Below are 11505 nucleotides of genomic sequence, written 5' to 3'. Positions count from 1 at the left end.
TTTTGACAGTAGACAGATAGCGTGTGGGGGGGGGGGGCACGGCCATAAAGGACATGTCTGCATGTGTGGATGACATAGCTTGACGTGTCTCCTCAAGTACAGCAAATCACTAGAAGTCTCAGTTCTTTTCTATTCTCCTCTGTAAGGCTCAACATCTGAAGATCATTTCTCACCACTTTGTCCTACATCTTCCTGTGTCTGTCTCTTCCACAGGTAAAAAGAAAAAAAACCCCACAAGTCATCCTTCATAGAATGACTTGCTAGTATGTACTTTGCTTTTGCTAACTATTTTAGATGCCTATTGTAATAAGTGCAATTGTTTTTTATTTGATTTAAATACAATATTGATAATTCATTCTCAAAAATTTCTTATCTTTCTTTGGGAAATAACTTTTTAAAGGATCAATTTTTTTGGTTAGTCAACCCTGATCAACCTTATCTTTCACTGTTAATCATTGTCATCATCATTTAATGCCTGTTCTCCATGCTAGCATGGGTTGGGTTGTTCAACAGGAGCTGGCAGTTGGATAGCTGCCCAGGCTCCGTTTGTGCTTTGGCATGCCCCTCCCAATGCCAACCACTTTACAGAGTGTACTGGGGGCTTTTAATGTGATACCAGCATGGACACTTTTATGTGACACGAGCACATGCGCTTTTCCATGGCACCAGCATGGGTGCTTTTATGTGGTACCAGCATGAGTGCTTTTATATAGCACCGGTGCCTGCATTCCTACAAGAGTAGGCTCTCTCAGCTCAGAGAGGAACGAGAGAACATGCTTGTATGTATGGATCACTTCTTAATTAAGTAAACCTCTTCTTAAAATTTTTTTTTTAAATTATTTAAAAACTTCTTTTTAATGGTTTTAGTCATTAGGCTGTGGCAATGCTGGGGTACAGCCTTCAAGGGTTTTAGTCAAATATGCTGACCCCATTACTTTGGTTAGCACTTATTTTATCATAAGAGATTGATCAAATATGTTATTAAATTATTATCAAACCTCTCAGGGTTTGGAGTCTTGCAAGAACTGGTAGCACGAAAATGCACCCAGTACATGTTGTAAAGTGGTTGGCTTTAGGAAGGGCATCCAGCTATAGATGCCATGCTAAAACTGACACTAGAGTATGATGCAGTCCTTGGACCCACCGGATCTTGTCAATCCATCCAATCCAAGCCAGCATGAAACACGGATGTTAAATGATAATGATGTAACAAGAAAATATTTGCAATTTTCTAAAAAAAATCCTGATTGTGAATTTTGGTGTCCAAGATTCATGAGGCAAAGTTAAAATTTGTATATTTTATAGTTTGCATTGAAAATGTTAAGAATATCCTGTACTGTGTAAAAGTTTCTTAAAAAACATCTAGTCAAATTACAAAATATTTTTTACTGTTTTTAGTTTGATTTTTTATTAAAATGATTATTTTCTTTCCTTCAGTTTCTCAACTTGATTGACAGCAACCATGATGGTCGCCTCTCTTGGAATGAATTATATTCCTTTGACATTGGAGATTATGTACTTCAAACCTTGTCTGGTACATCTTTTAAGCAACTACAAACCTGTGAAGGCCAATACCAATCTCACAGCTATGAAGCAAATCATGAAAAGTATTTACGCTATATGCAAGAGGATATGTAATGACTTTACAGTGTAAAGGACTTCATGCTGGTGTCAATCAGATGTGAATGAGCATGAATTCCATTTAACCCTTTCTTTGTCAGCTCCAGCATTTTAAATTGTTTTGATAATGATTAAAATACACCTATGTAGATTTAGAGCCACAAATCATTTCTCACTGAAATTTTAAGAAGAGTGTTAACAGCAGTTTTTGCTATAAATCACAAAAGGGTAGCATTTTAAGATTAATTATACTAAATACTATTGGTAATGCTGGTTTTGAAAGTGTTAAATGATTGTTTTAGCCAAACAGACATTTTCTACCTTCTAAAATATAGGTTGGAACATAACTGTATTGTAAAAAGGGTAAAAAATAAAACATGTAAGATGTTTTATTTATGACTTCCTAGAGAAGGATCAGACAAGTATCTCACCAGAGAAAAACCCCTTAGCTGATGTTAATTTTGTAGAAGTATAGCAGGTAACATGTATAGGAAAGGCATTCCAAAGTCATAAATTCCTGAGATTTGTATTTTGTTTGATGCATTATCTTGGAGGAGTGATAATTGTAGAATGGCAACTTTCTTTTTTTTACAGCTAACAAGAGAAAAGACTGAGGAAGCTACTTGTTATCTGTTAACCAGATATTGAAAACAAATGGGTTTTTTTTCAAATTTGATTTGGCTCGTCAGTAACTCAGATATAGGAGTAATGTTCCACACCATGGTGATATCCAAGCTTTGCAACCTCACTAAATAGCAACTTGTATGTTGTTATTAAATCTTATTTACACATGTTGGTATACAGCTTTTCTATGTGAAAAAAAAATGTTTAGAATTTAATAGCTGCCTGTAAATAAATCCATTTTAGTCTCTTTATTATATGTGATAAATCATTCAAGCCACAATAGTGGCTTGATAATTACTATCAATGGTTTTGTTTGATATCACTGCTTTCAAAATAGTATCGCAGCAACCTACACATCTCTTCTTTTCATCAGTTTCACTGATTTACACTGTTGTTTTTAAATTAACCTTTATTTCATCTGATCACTTATGTTCTGGTTATATACTATCCAAATGAATCTATGAATGGTAAATGTATTATGTGATCTTGTTTTACACCAATCTTTACATAAGTAATTAGTAACTATCCGTCTGATTTCTTTTGTATTGCTCTATCAATCATTTTCTACTCAAAACTAAATTGCTAAAATGATACATACTAATTATTATAGTCTTTGCTGCACTTAAAATTAAACAAGACAGACCATGTTTTCGACTCATCCCTGTTTTGGATAGCAACTACAGACATTATGAATGACACAAGTACACTACCATGTTCTTTTCTACATCATATTGGTCATGTATTTTTTCACTCAGGACAAGTCAATACATTGTACAGAATGAATATAATCTCTATTTCTGGATGTGGTAGTAAAAAAAAAATAGTGCCAACAAGGGTAAAAAGAACAACCTGACAATACACCAAGTTAGAGTCTGCCTAAGTTTATAGACAGCAACAAGAAAGTGCCCTACATATTCAGAAATGGAAAGAGGAAGTATGGTGCTTCCTTTCATATCTATGGTGACAGTTTTGCATTATTAATTTTCCATATATATATATATTAGAATTTTCACTTTTATTAATGCATTTTTCATGCTATTTCTCAAATCATCCAAACATTAAGGTGAATCAACAGATTTGGGTATTCCACATTATTTCACTTTAGGGTTTCTGATCGGGCCAAATCCAATGTAAAGTTGAAGTATGACATTTACATACACTCCTTGTGGCCTCCAAGCACCATGAGAAATTTTTTGCTACTTAAATTTTTTACATCTGGCATTAATGGAATATTTACCAAATCATGCCTTTCAAGTCTATACATGCATTGATTCTTTGGGAACATCTACTGGAACCATAGATTTTTATGAAACTCTTTTTAAATCTTTGTTGATATTCATAAAAGGGACGACTTTTAATTAAGTATTATATTTATTCTCTGATCGGATTCAAACAAACACATTATTCATATCTTCATATCTTAAGTTAATTATAGCTAAGGGGAGATAACAAATGGGATATGATTCATGTTAACTGCTTCATTTATCCAGGTCTCTTTCAGTTACAAATTAAAATTATATCATCATAAACATGGAGTTGACTCTTGTTGTATATTTTCTGAAATGAAAATTTTTTTTTTTTTAATTTTTGTATTTTTCATTTATTCATCTATTTACCTTAAATAAACTTGCTTCCAAACAAAATACAATGACTGAAGATTTCATGTTGATCTTTTAGTATATGTTCATGATCATCTTTACGCATTTAGACTTTGATATTTGAATGAAATAGATGAATCTTATCTATATTGTGCTTTCGCATTCACAAAAATAACTTTTGTATTATTAAAATCAATATTACTGAGAAATGGATTTAAAAACATCAAATTATGCAAACTATTACAACACAATTAAAGCTTCAGGGAGCAAACAGCATGTGTGAAAGCTTCAATTCAGTTTATATCCCTAAACAATTGCACCAACACTTTAAAACATATTTCCATCAGATTAATTTTCCTTTTGGTTTATACCCTGTCACTGTAGGAAAATGTAGTTAAATGACTGAAACAAGTAAAACAAAAGATTATGCCTACAAAAACACTACAGAAAATAACCTACTACTTTATTCAATAAATGAATCCCCATTAAAGACTATATTTAGAATTATATTTTGTAGTTTTCACAATTTTTAAATCTAATTTTATTTTCACAAAACACCTAGCTATATTTTTGTGACATTGGTATGCTTTGGGAATCATTATGTAATGGTCCTGAGTTGAAAGTATACTAAACAATTAGTGATTCATATCTTGTAACACACAATGCAGTGCTACTTTGACAATCTTCACCGAAAATAACAGCAACTTTAAAAATCAACAAGTCATTCATTAACTTGCAGTAGAGAGTTCAATTCCTTTCATAGTTATGACCAGAAGTAGACTGGTTCTTGCTGGTCTCTTCATGAAGTTAATAGAGATTATTACCTATTGAAGAATAATACTTTTGATCAACTCAAGTAATTGGTTTGGTTCTCAAAAGATTTTCAAGATGCTTTCTGGAGATCATTTTATTGAATAAATTGAAAAACAAAAAATCCTTTCACAGTGAATTCTAAGATACTTACATTTAAATACTTATGTAAATTCACAAATAAGAGGAGGAAAAAAAAACGAACAAAACAATATAATAAAATGTTTAATAATTTTTTTATTTAAAAATTACTACATAAAAATGAGAAAAACTAATGCAATTTTGTTATGGAAAGTTTGATTATGAAAATGTAAAAAAGTGCAAAAGTCAGTCTATATACAAGTTTTAGTTCTTTTAAAACACAGCGAAAACAGTTCAATAAGAAAAGTTACACATGATAATTGAGACATAGTAACAGTATGATCCACAAATATCCTTGAAACAATGAGTAGTATATTAAATTACTTCAAACATTTTAAAAGACACAATCTATAAGTGTTTTTGTCACAAACTTGTATCAATGATTTAATGTATAAATGATTTCAATGTATAATACTGAATTCTAAAACTTTACATAGGAAAATATCATTCTGTTTAATTTTTCAGTTTGCTTATTATATGAAAATTTAAAAAAAAAAAAAAAATTATACAATTTTCAGTGGAAAAATATAATCTAATTTAGTGTAAACTTTATATTTTAATCAATGTATTGAGATTAAAAGTTCAAGTGAATGAAATTCAAAAGGCATTTTGATGATTTTTCTTTAAAGTTAGAAGTAATCTTAATGACAATTTAGTACCACTATGATGAACATGTATAGAAATTTAGCTTTCTAAAGTATTGAATCTGTAATTTTTGATACTGTACCAGATGATGGGCAATTAATAAAGAAGACATCCAATTTATCATTCTTATAACTTTAAGATTGTTATAATGTTAAGAAAGGCTTGGGTGCTTGTAATAACTATAAGCATGTTTTAAAAAATGTATGACAAGTATCTTGAGAGATGATTTGTACTTATTGGATATATTGACTTAGAAAAATGTAGCTTTTTCCATTTTGGAGAGCAATGGAATCCACATACATATATAAAAAGAAGTTTTTTTGAAAATAGTTTAGGCCCTTATAGTTTTAAGTTCAGCTGCCACTCCAATGTGTTTTATAAATAAGTATCAGTAAAATATAAAATTAAAGATAGTCTTAGTAAAAAGAATTTGTACTAAAAAAATATTTTCTTATATTTAGTTGTGAGATTTATTTGTCCTCTAATTTCAACGGACTTTCATGTTTAAGAACTTTTCTTCACCTTACTTTTACGATCAGTTTTTAATGGAAATAAAATGGAGAAGACTTTGAACCCCAACACAATGCAAGTACCAACCAGGAGAACAACAGACAATATAGTAATATTAGTCCAAGAAGTTTCTGCAGCATGTTTAAGCAGTATGCCAACTGTAGCCCAGCAAACAACCATATATGGTGTCACTGTATAGTGGGTAAGTTTGCGCTTGTAATCAAAGTAAGTATATAACAGAGTTCCAATCGACACCATCATCAGAACAATAATACTAGAAATTTCTTCTTTGACATCATAAACATAGGTAAGAACCATTCCGAAGTTCAAACATGTTGCAATAAATGTCCATGTAGCATTTATGGCAATACCATTTTGGACTAAGAAACGATTAATCCAAACATCAAAAAGCAAAGATTCTTTAATCATGAAGACAGAATAAGAATGCAATCTTCTATGAGAAAGGACTAGGCAGTATATAAGGCAAATTGGAAGGAAGGGAATAATGATACCAGAATAAAGAATTTTTTCTCTGTCAAACAAAATTAACCAAATTATATTAATAACACAGTTAAGTATAAAAGCAATAAGCATTTGAGGAGGCATTACATTACATGAAACATATAAAGGTCCTTTGGAAGTTGACCGAAATACAGTTGTGATTGCATAAAAAAGCCACACTGCTTCTAACAGGTAAATTGCACCCCAAATGGAGAAAGTTGAATCATCAGGAACTGCAGCCAGATCATATTTATGAGAAATGTTACCAGTTTCAGCAGTAAACAGGCCTATAAAGAAAATACAAATTCTTAGAAAAAGACAAAAAAATCTTTGAAAATTTGCATAAATCTAAATTTCATCTTCTTTATTTTCAGTATTCAACATGAAAATTGAAATCAATTATGAATTCAATTTTTGTCTTACATACAAACATACATATATATAGTATGAGTAAAAGACAAGCTCCCATCTATCTTGAAACATATCAAATGAAAGATGAAGTTTAATTAGAGCTATAAATTGCAATAGTTTTAAAATTTTGAAACAAAAACATTATGTTAAAAAGTTTAATTCACTTCTTTCTGCAAGTACAGAGTAAATTTTTGCTATGCAATACTAATTTCAAGTGTTTGAGTACAATGGAACTCAATAAACTGGCATTCATAGTAAAGGAACATTACAAAAATGTATACACAATCTTCTCAGTTTTAGAAAATTTGAAACCATTGTTAAGCAAGCTAATATAGATGTTTACTATGTTTTTTCTGCATCAGTATACAAAAAATACTGATATGATTAAGAATTCGGCTAATCTGATCATTTTCAGGTTAAACGGTGCGAAAAACAAAAGTCCTGCTAGACTAGAAATTCCCAACTGCTGTTCAAAAAAGTTTACAATTACACACACACACACTAAGATGTTTAGGAAAGTGGTTATACACCATTAGGTGTATACCCGCTTCCGTACATTAAATTCTGAAGAAACAACGGAACGCAGATTCTGAACCATCAACACAACAATATTTATTTACAGAGGAAATAGGCAGCACTTCGCCCTTTGGTTGCTGAGACGCCGTCAGTGGTGTTGGTTGGTTATTTGTCTAGCTCCAGAGTTGGAGTGTTGGAAAGAGCTGTCTCCAGAGTTGGAATGTTGGAGAGAGTCTGCTTGTACGTCTGAGCTCTCCGTCGGCCGGCGAGAAAAGAGAATGAATAAGGGCGCGAAGCTTGAATATCCAATGACCACACATGCGCATGAGACTCTTCCTGTGTTCCTTCCGGAACTAGTCCCTGCGCATGCGTGGATAAGCTTTCCGGATATGTCGTCTGCTATTAAGGCGTTACTACAGATGCATAGCCTAGTGGTTAAGGTGTTGCACACATGATTGCAAGATAGTGGTTTCATTTCCCAGACTTGAGCAACACACTTCCTTTGATGTTGCTCTCATCCACTCAGCAATAAATGGGTAACCCTGTGACAGATTGCTATTCCATTTAGTGGGAATGTCAGCCTACCCATCTAGCCAACAGGGTGCCATCATTTGAGAGCTACAATGCAAATTGTGACCAGTGATCTACGACATCCTATAGTCTGGTCAATACAATGAAACATATATATCAAAAACATAAAATTTATCGTGTTACCATGTAAATTTATATTGAAAGCAACTTTTGAGATTTTATATTTCTAAGCTGTCAGTCTTTTCTACATCAAAGAATTTTGATTTCCGTGGGTTTTTTTTTTTGCTAATAAGGCATCACAAAATGTATGTTTCCAAGCAAATCAGATAATCTTAAGTTTCAAAGACTCTGAAATATACAGAACCAATGAAGATACTGTTCTGTTCAAGAAACCAACTGATCATTAATCATTCATTAAAAAGTTTTACATATGGAGCTTGTTAATGAAATAAGCCTATAATTTCAGGACAAGCATAGTCTTTTCAGGTTTTGGTTCAAGAAAAATGATAAATTCTTTCAAAGAACAATAAAAATTACTGAAAGGTCAAATATGAGTAAAAATTTCGTTTAGAAATATATTAGTTTAATTTTTAATAGGCAGAGGTTACAAAGTGATTCAAGAACCAAGAGTTTCATGCAAGACAGTTTGACGAATGTCATGCATGACACTCTCAACCATTGTAACTTATAACAATTAAATATATATTTACTCATGTTTTGAGCTTAATGCATCTTGCTTGCCCAACCAAACCTGTTTAGGAAAAAAAATAAGGTCAACTATAAAGGAGAAATAATTTTTTATGGGGTGGGGGTATGGGCACACTCACACATACACACATCTAGGTGCTGTATTTCTAGCTCTTTGCAGTGATAGACAAAGTGAAGCACTATAGAAAAACAAGAGGTTATAATTTCTTTTTTTGTTACCTGAATTGAAACTTATATATACATTTGAGTTTTTTTCTCTTTATCAATTTAAATTCAGATTTGCAAAGTCATAATCAACTTTACTTACAGCCAGTACAATTTTCATGTGTGTTAACACCATTGTGACTTTCTCCACACTATGAACTAATTTCTCTTTCTAGCTGCTTTTTGAATAGCAAATTTGACATGACAATATCCAAATAAGAGCAATTTGACGTAGGAAACAAGCATATCAGAAGTCAGGAATAAAGTGCTTGTAAAAATAAAACAAGATTTTACAAACAAGAAGTTTTTAACAAGTTATACTTTAGGAAGCAAATTCTCTTCACCAACAATAAACTAAAAGTCACTTTCATGATTTTTATTCTGAACTCTTACTGATATATTATGAAGAATAACTTTCATTTCCAAACCTATCAAATCGTTCATACATAAAAGCATTTGTATGATCCTACTTCGCTCTTTCTACAAATATTACTCTTGATTTCATAGTTTCAAACTTCTCGTATATAGTTTGGAATTACTTGTGCTCTGTCAAATATTTTTCTTCTAATACCAAAATCTTTGGTCAATTACTGGACTTTTCCACAACTTTTGAATGTCTTGTGTTTGCAAATTCCACTTGTACATATTCCTTTATTCTTCTACTTGGATTAATATCAGCAATTCAAAAAATAAGTTTCCTCATTGTCAAGGAGGGTCCATTTGGAGATTGAAAATTTGAGTTATTTCAAGATTGTTCCAAAGGTTTGGATAAAATAAGAACAAGATGCCATTAAAATGGATTGACATCATTATCTTTGTTCCTGACCCACCAGAAAGGTCACAAAGACTGCAGGTCTCCGAATTCATGCATTAAGACAGTGGTTCTTAATGTGCCAAAAGATGCATCTAGGTACAAACATGGATTTTAAAACTTAATTTAAGGATTTGGAAAATCTATACTAATGAATATCTTGAAAAACATGATATCAATGCACTTGAGACTGCCCTTAGTACTATTATAGAAACTTCATGCTTGAATGTGATCTAAATTAAAATCTTCAATCAAAATTTCATAATTAATTTATGTTCCAAACATTAACTTCATAATGACAAAGTTATTTTATTAAACCCTTCATTATTTTCAAAATTAATCAAAAAAAAAAACTGTTTTTCAAAAGAAATATGGTAATAACAATCAGTGTAAATACCTGCAGAGAAAAAATCATTTGAGCCAACAAAAGAGAACTTTGTAATCTGACTAATGAAGAAGTTACTCAACTTACAAGAAATAGCAGCCAAATCTGCCTTAACAGTTTAACATTCCATTTATTGTGTCAAATGTAATGCTTATCTATCCACATTGTTTTGAATTAATCATACATTAATTCATAGCTTCAAAATTTCAATGATGTGATTGTATATTTTCAGAATGACATTGTAGGGTAGGTAAGATAATCCAGATCTGACCAGTTTGAGCATAAAACAAGAATATCTAGGTTGGATATGGCCAGTTTAAGTGCTAAAGGGTTAAATCACATATTTCAGTCTAAATAATAGTTTACTATGTTTCACTCAATTTTTAAATTTTAAAACAGTTTTATTAACTTTAGTAATTGTTTTTATCTGATTTCTAATGGGCCAGTTATTGTTATTTGATATCCAGGACATCATGAAGCCAAAAAGATTGTGAACCACTATATTTGGGTTACATAAGTGGTATATTCAGCCACATTATAACTACAGTAGCTCCAACACCAACTGACCCTATTTAAGTGGATTCTATTAAATCTGGCATGATCAGCTAACTAACCGGACCAGCCCAACCATTCAATTTCAGAGGTTCAAACAAAAGTGAGGATAGGATTCTTATCTCAGTGCCCCCAGCTCAACCAAAAATATCACATTCTTTTATTGCTACAAGTTATGGCCCATGGCCTATTCAAGATCTTATACATCAGCTTCTTTCCACATCTTATCCACTGTCAACAAAATTGAGCTTTAAGGACTCTTTCAAATTTTTATTAGGTGTTTCATCTATTAATCACCTCTCATGAAACATAAGATCTGAAGGTACTATTCTATTATCAAAGTAGGTTTCACTGATGTTAAAGAGAGCTTAATTTTTACATAACAGTTTAAAGACATTAAAAGATTATTACCTTGACTTTTTTCTGGAAATACTGCCAAGTAACTAACACCAAGCATAGCAATGTGCACAGCAAATGTTAAAAAAATAAGGAAGATTTTGGCGAATTGATGCTTGCCCATTTTCAGATCCAAATAGTCTGCTGAAAATAAAATGAAGTAAAAATGGAAGCAGAATTATATACCAATGCAGAAGATGAGCTTTCTTTGTGTCTCTTTTTACACACACACCTCTCAAAAAATACCTGGGTTAAAGTAGTGAAGACTGATCCAAAGTTGTTGCATCTCTTAGAAGAGATGACAAAGGACTAGAATGATTGGCAACATAGTGTGAGAGAACACTCACATACAGACATGGCAAAATGAACAGTAAAGTTGGTAATGGTGGAAGCTGGGACTCAGGAAATTAATTCTCTCAAATGCCCTGGTGGCTCATTAGAGGTAATAGATAATTTCTGCTACCAAGGGGACCAAATTAGTAGTGAGGGAGGATGCAAGGAGAGTGTGATAGCTAGAATAAGAATAGGATGGAGGAAATTCA

General features: G+C 31.8%; 2 protein-coding genes across 5 annotated transcripts in view; one reads left to right on the top strand and one right to left on the bottom strand.

Annotated features, from left to right (window-relative positions):
• Nucleotides 1-3900, top strand: part of LOC106883937 (uncharacterized) — a 27821-nt gene extending 23921 nt beyond the window's left edge. Inside the window, exon 7 of the mRNA XM_014935085.2 lies at nt 1438-3900. Within this exon, the coding sequence (XP_014790571.1) occupies nt 1438-1638 (201 nt within the window). The 3' untranslated portion in view covers nt 1639-3900. The remainder of the gene's footprint in view (nt 1-1437) is intronic.
• Nucleotides 3901-4869: 969 nt separating this feature from the next.
• LOC106883938 (uncharacterized) overlaps nt 4870-11505 on the bottom strand; it is a 15904-nt gene continuing 9268 nt past the window's right edge. For 3 of the 4 annotated variants that reach the window (XM_052966641.1, XM_014935088.2, XM_014935086.2), the window contains exons 2-3: nt 10979-11107; nt 4870-6736 (exon numbers count right to left, since the gene is read on the bottom strand). In XM_052966641.1, coding sequence (XP_052822601.1) covers nt 5943-6736; nt 10979-11087 — 903 coding nt within the window. In that variant the 5' untranslated portion in view covers nt 11088-11107 and the 3' untranslated portion in view covers nt 4870-5942. The remainder of the gene's footprint in view (nt 6737-10978; nt 11108-11505) is intronic. The other variant, XM_014935087.2, reaches the window with a different exon arrangement.

This window comes from Octopus bimaculoides, chromosome 3 (genome assembly GCF_001194135.2).
Source record: "Octopus bimaculoides isolate UCB-OBI-ISO-001 chromosome 3, ASM119413v2, whole genome shotgun sequence".
Taxonomy (NCBI): Eukaryota; Metazoa; Mollusca; class Cephalopoda; order Octopoda; family Octopodidae; genus Octopus; species Octopus bimaculoides.
Note: the sequence above shows the minus strand (reverse complement) of the source record. Positions and strands in the feature narration are given on the sequence as shown.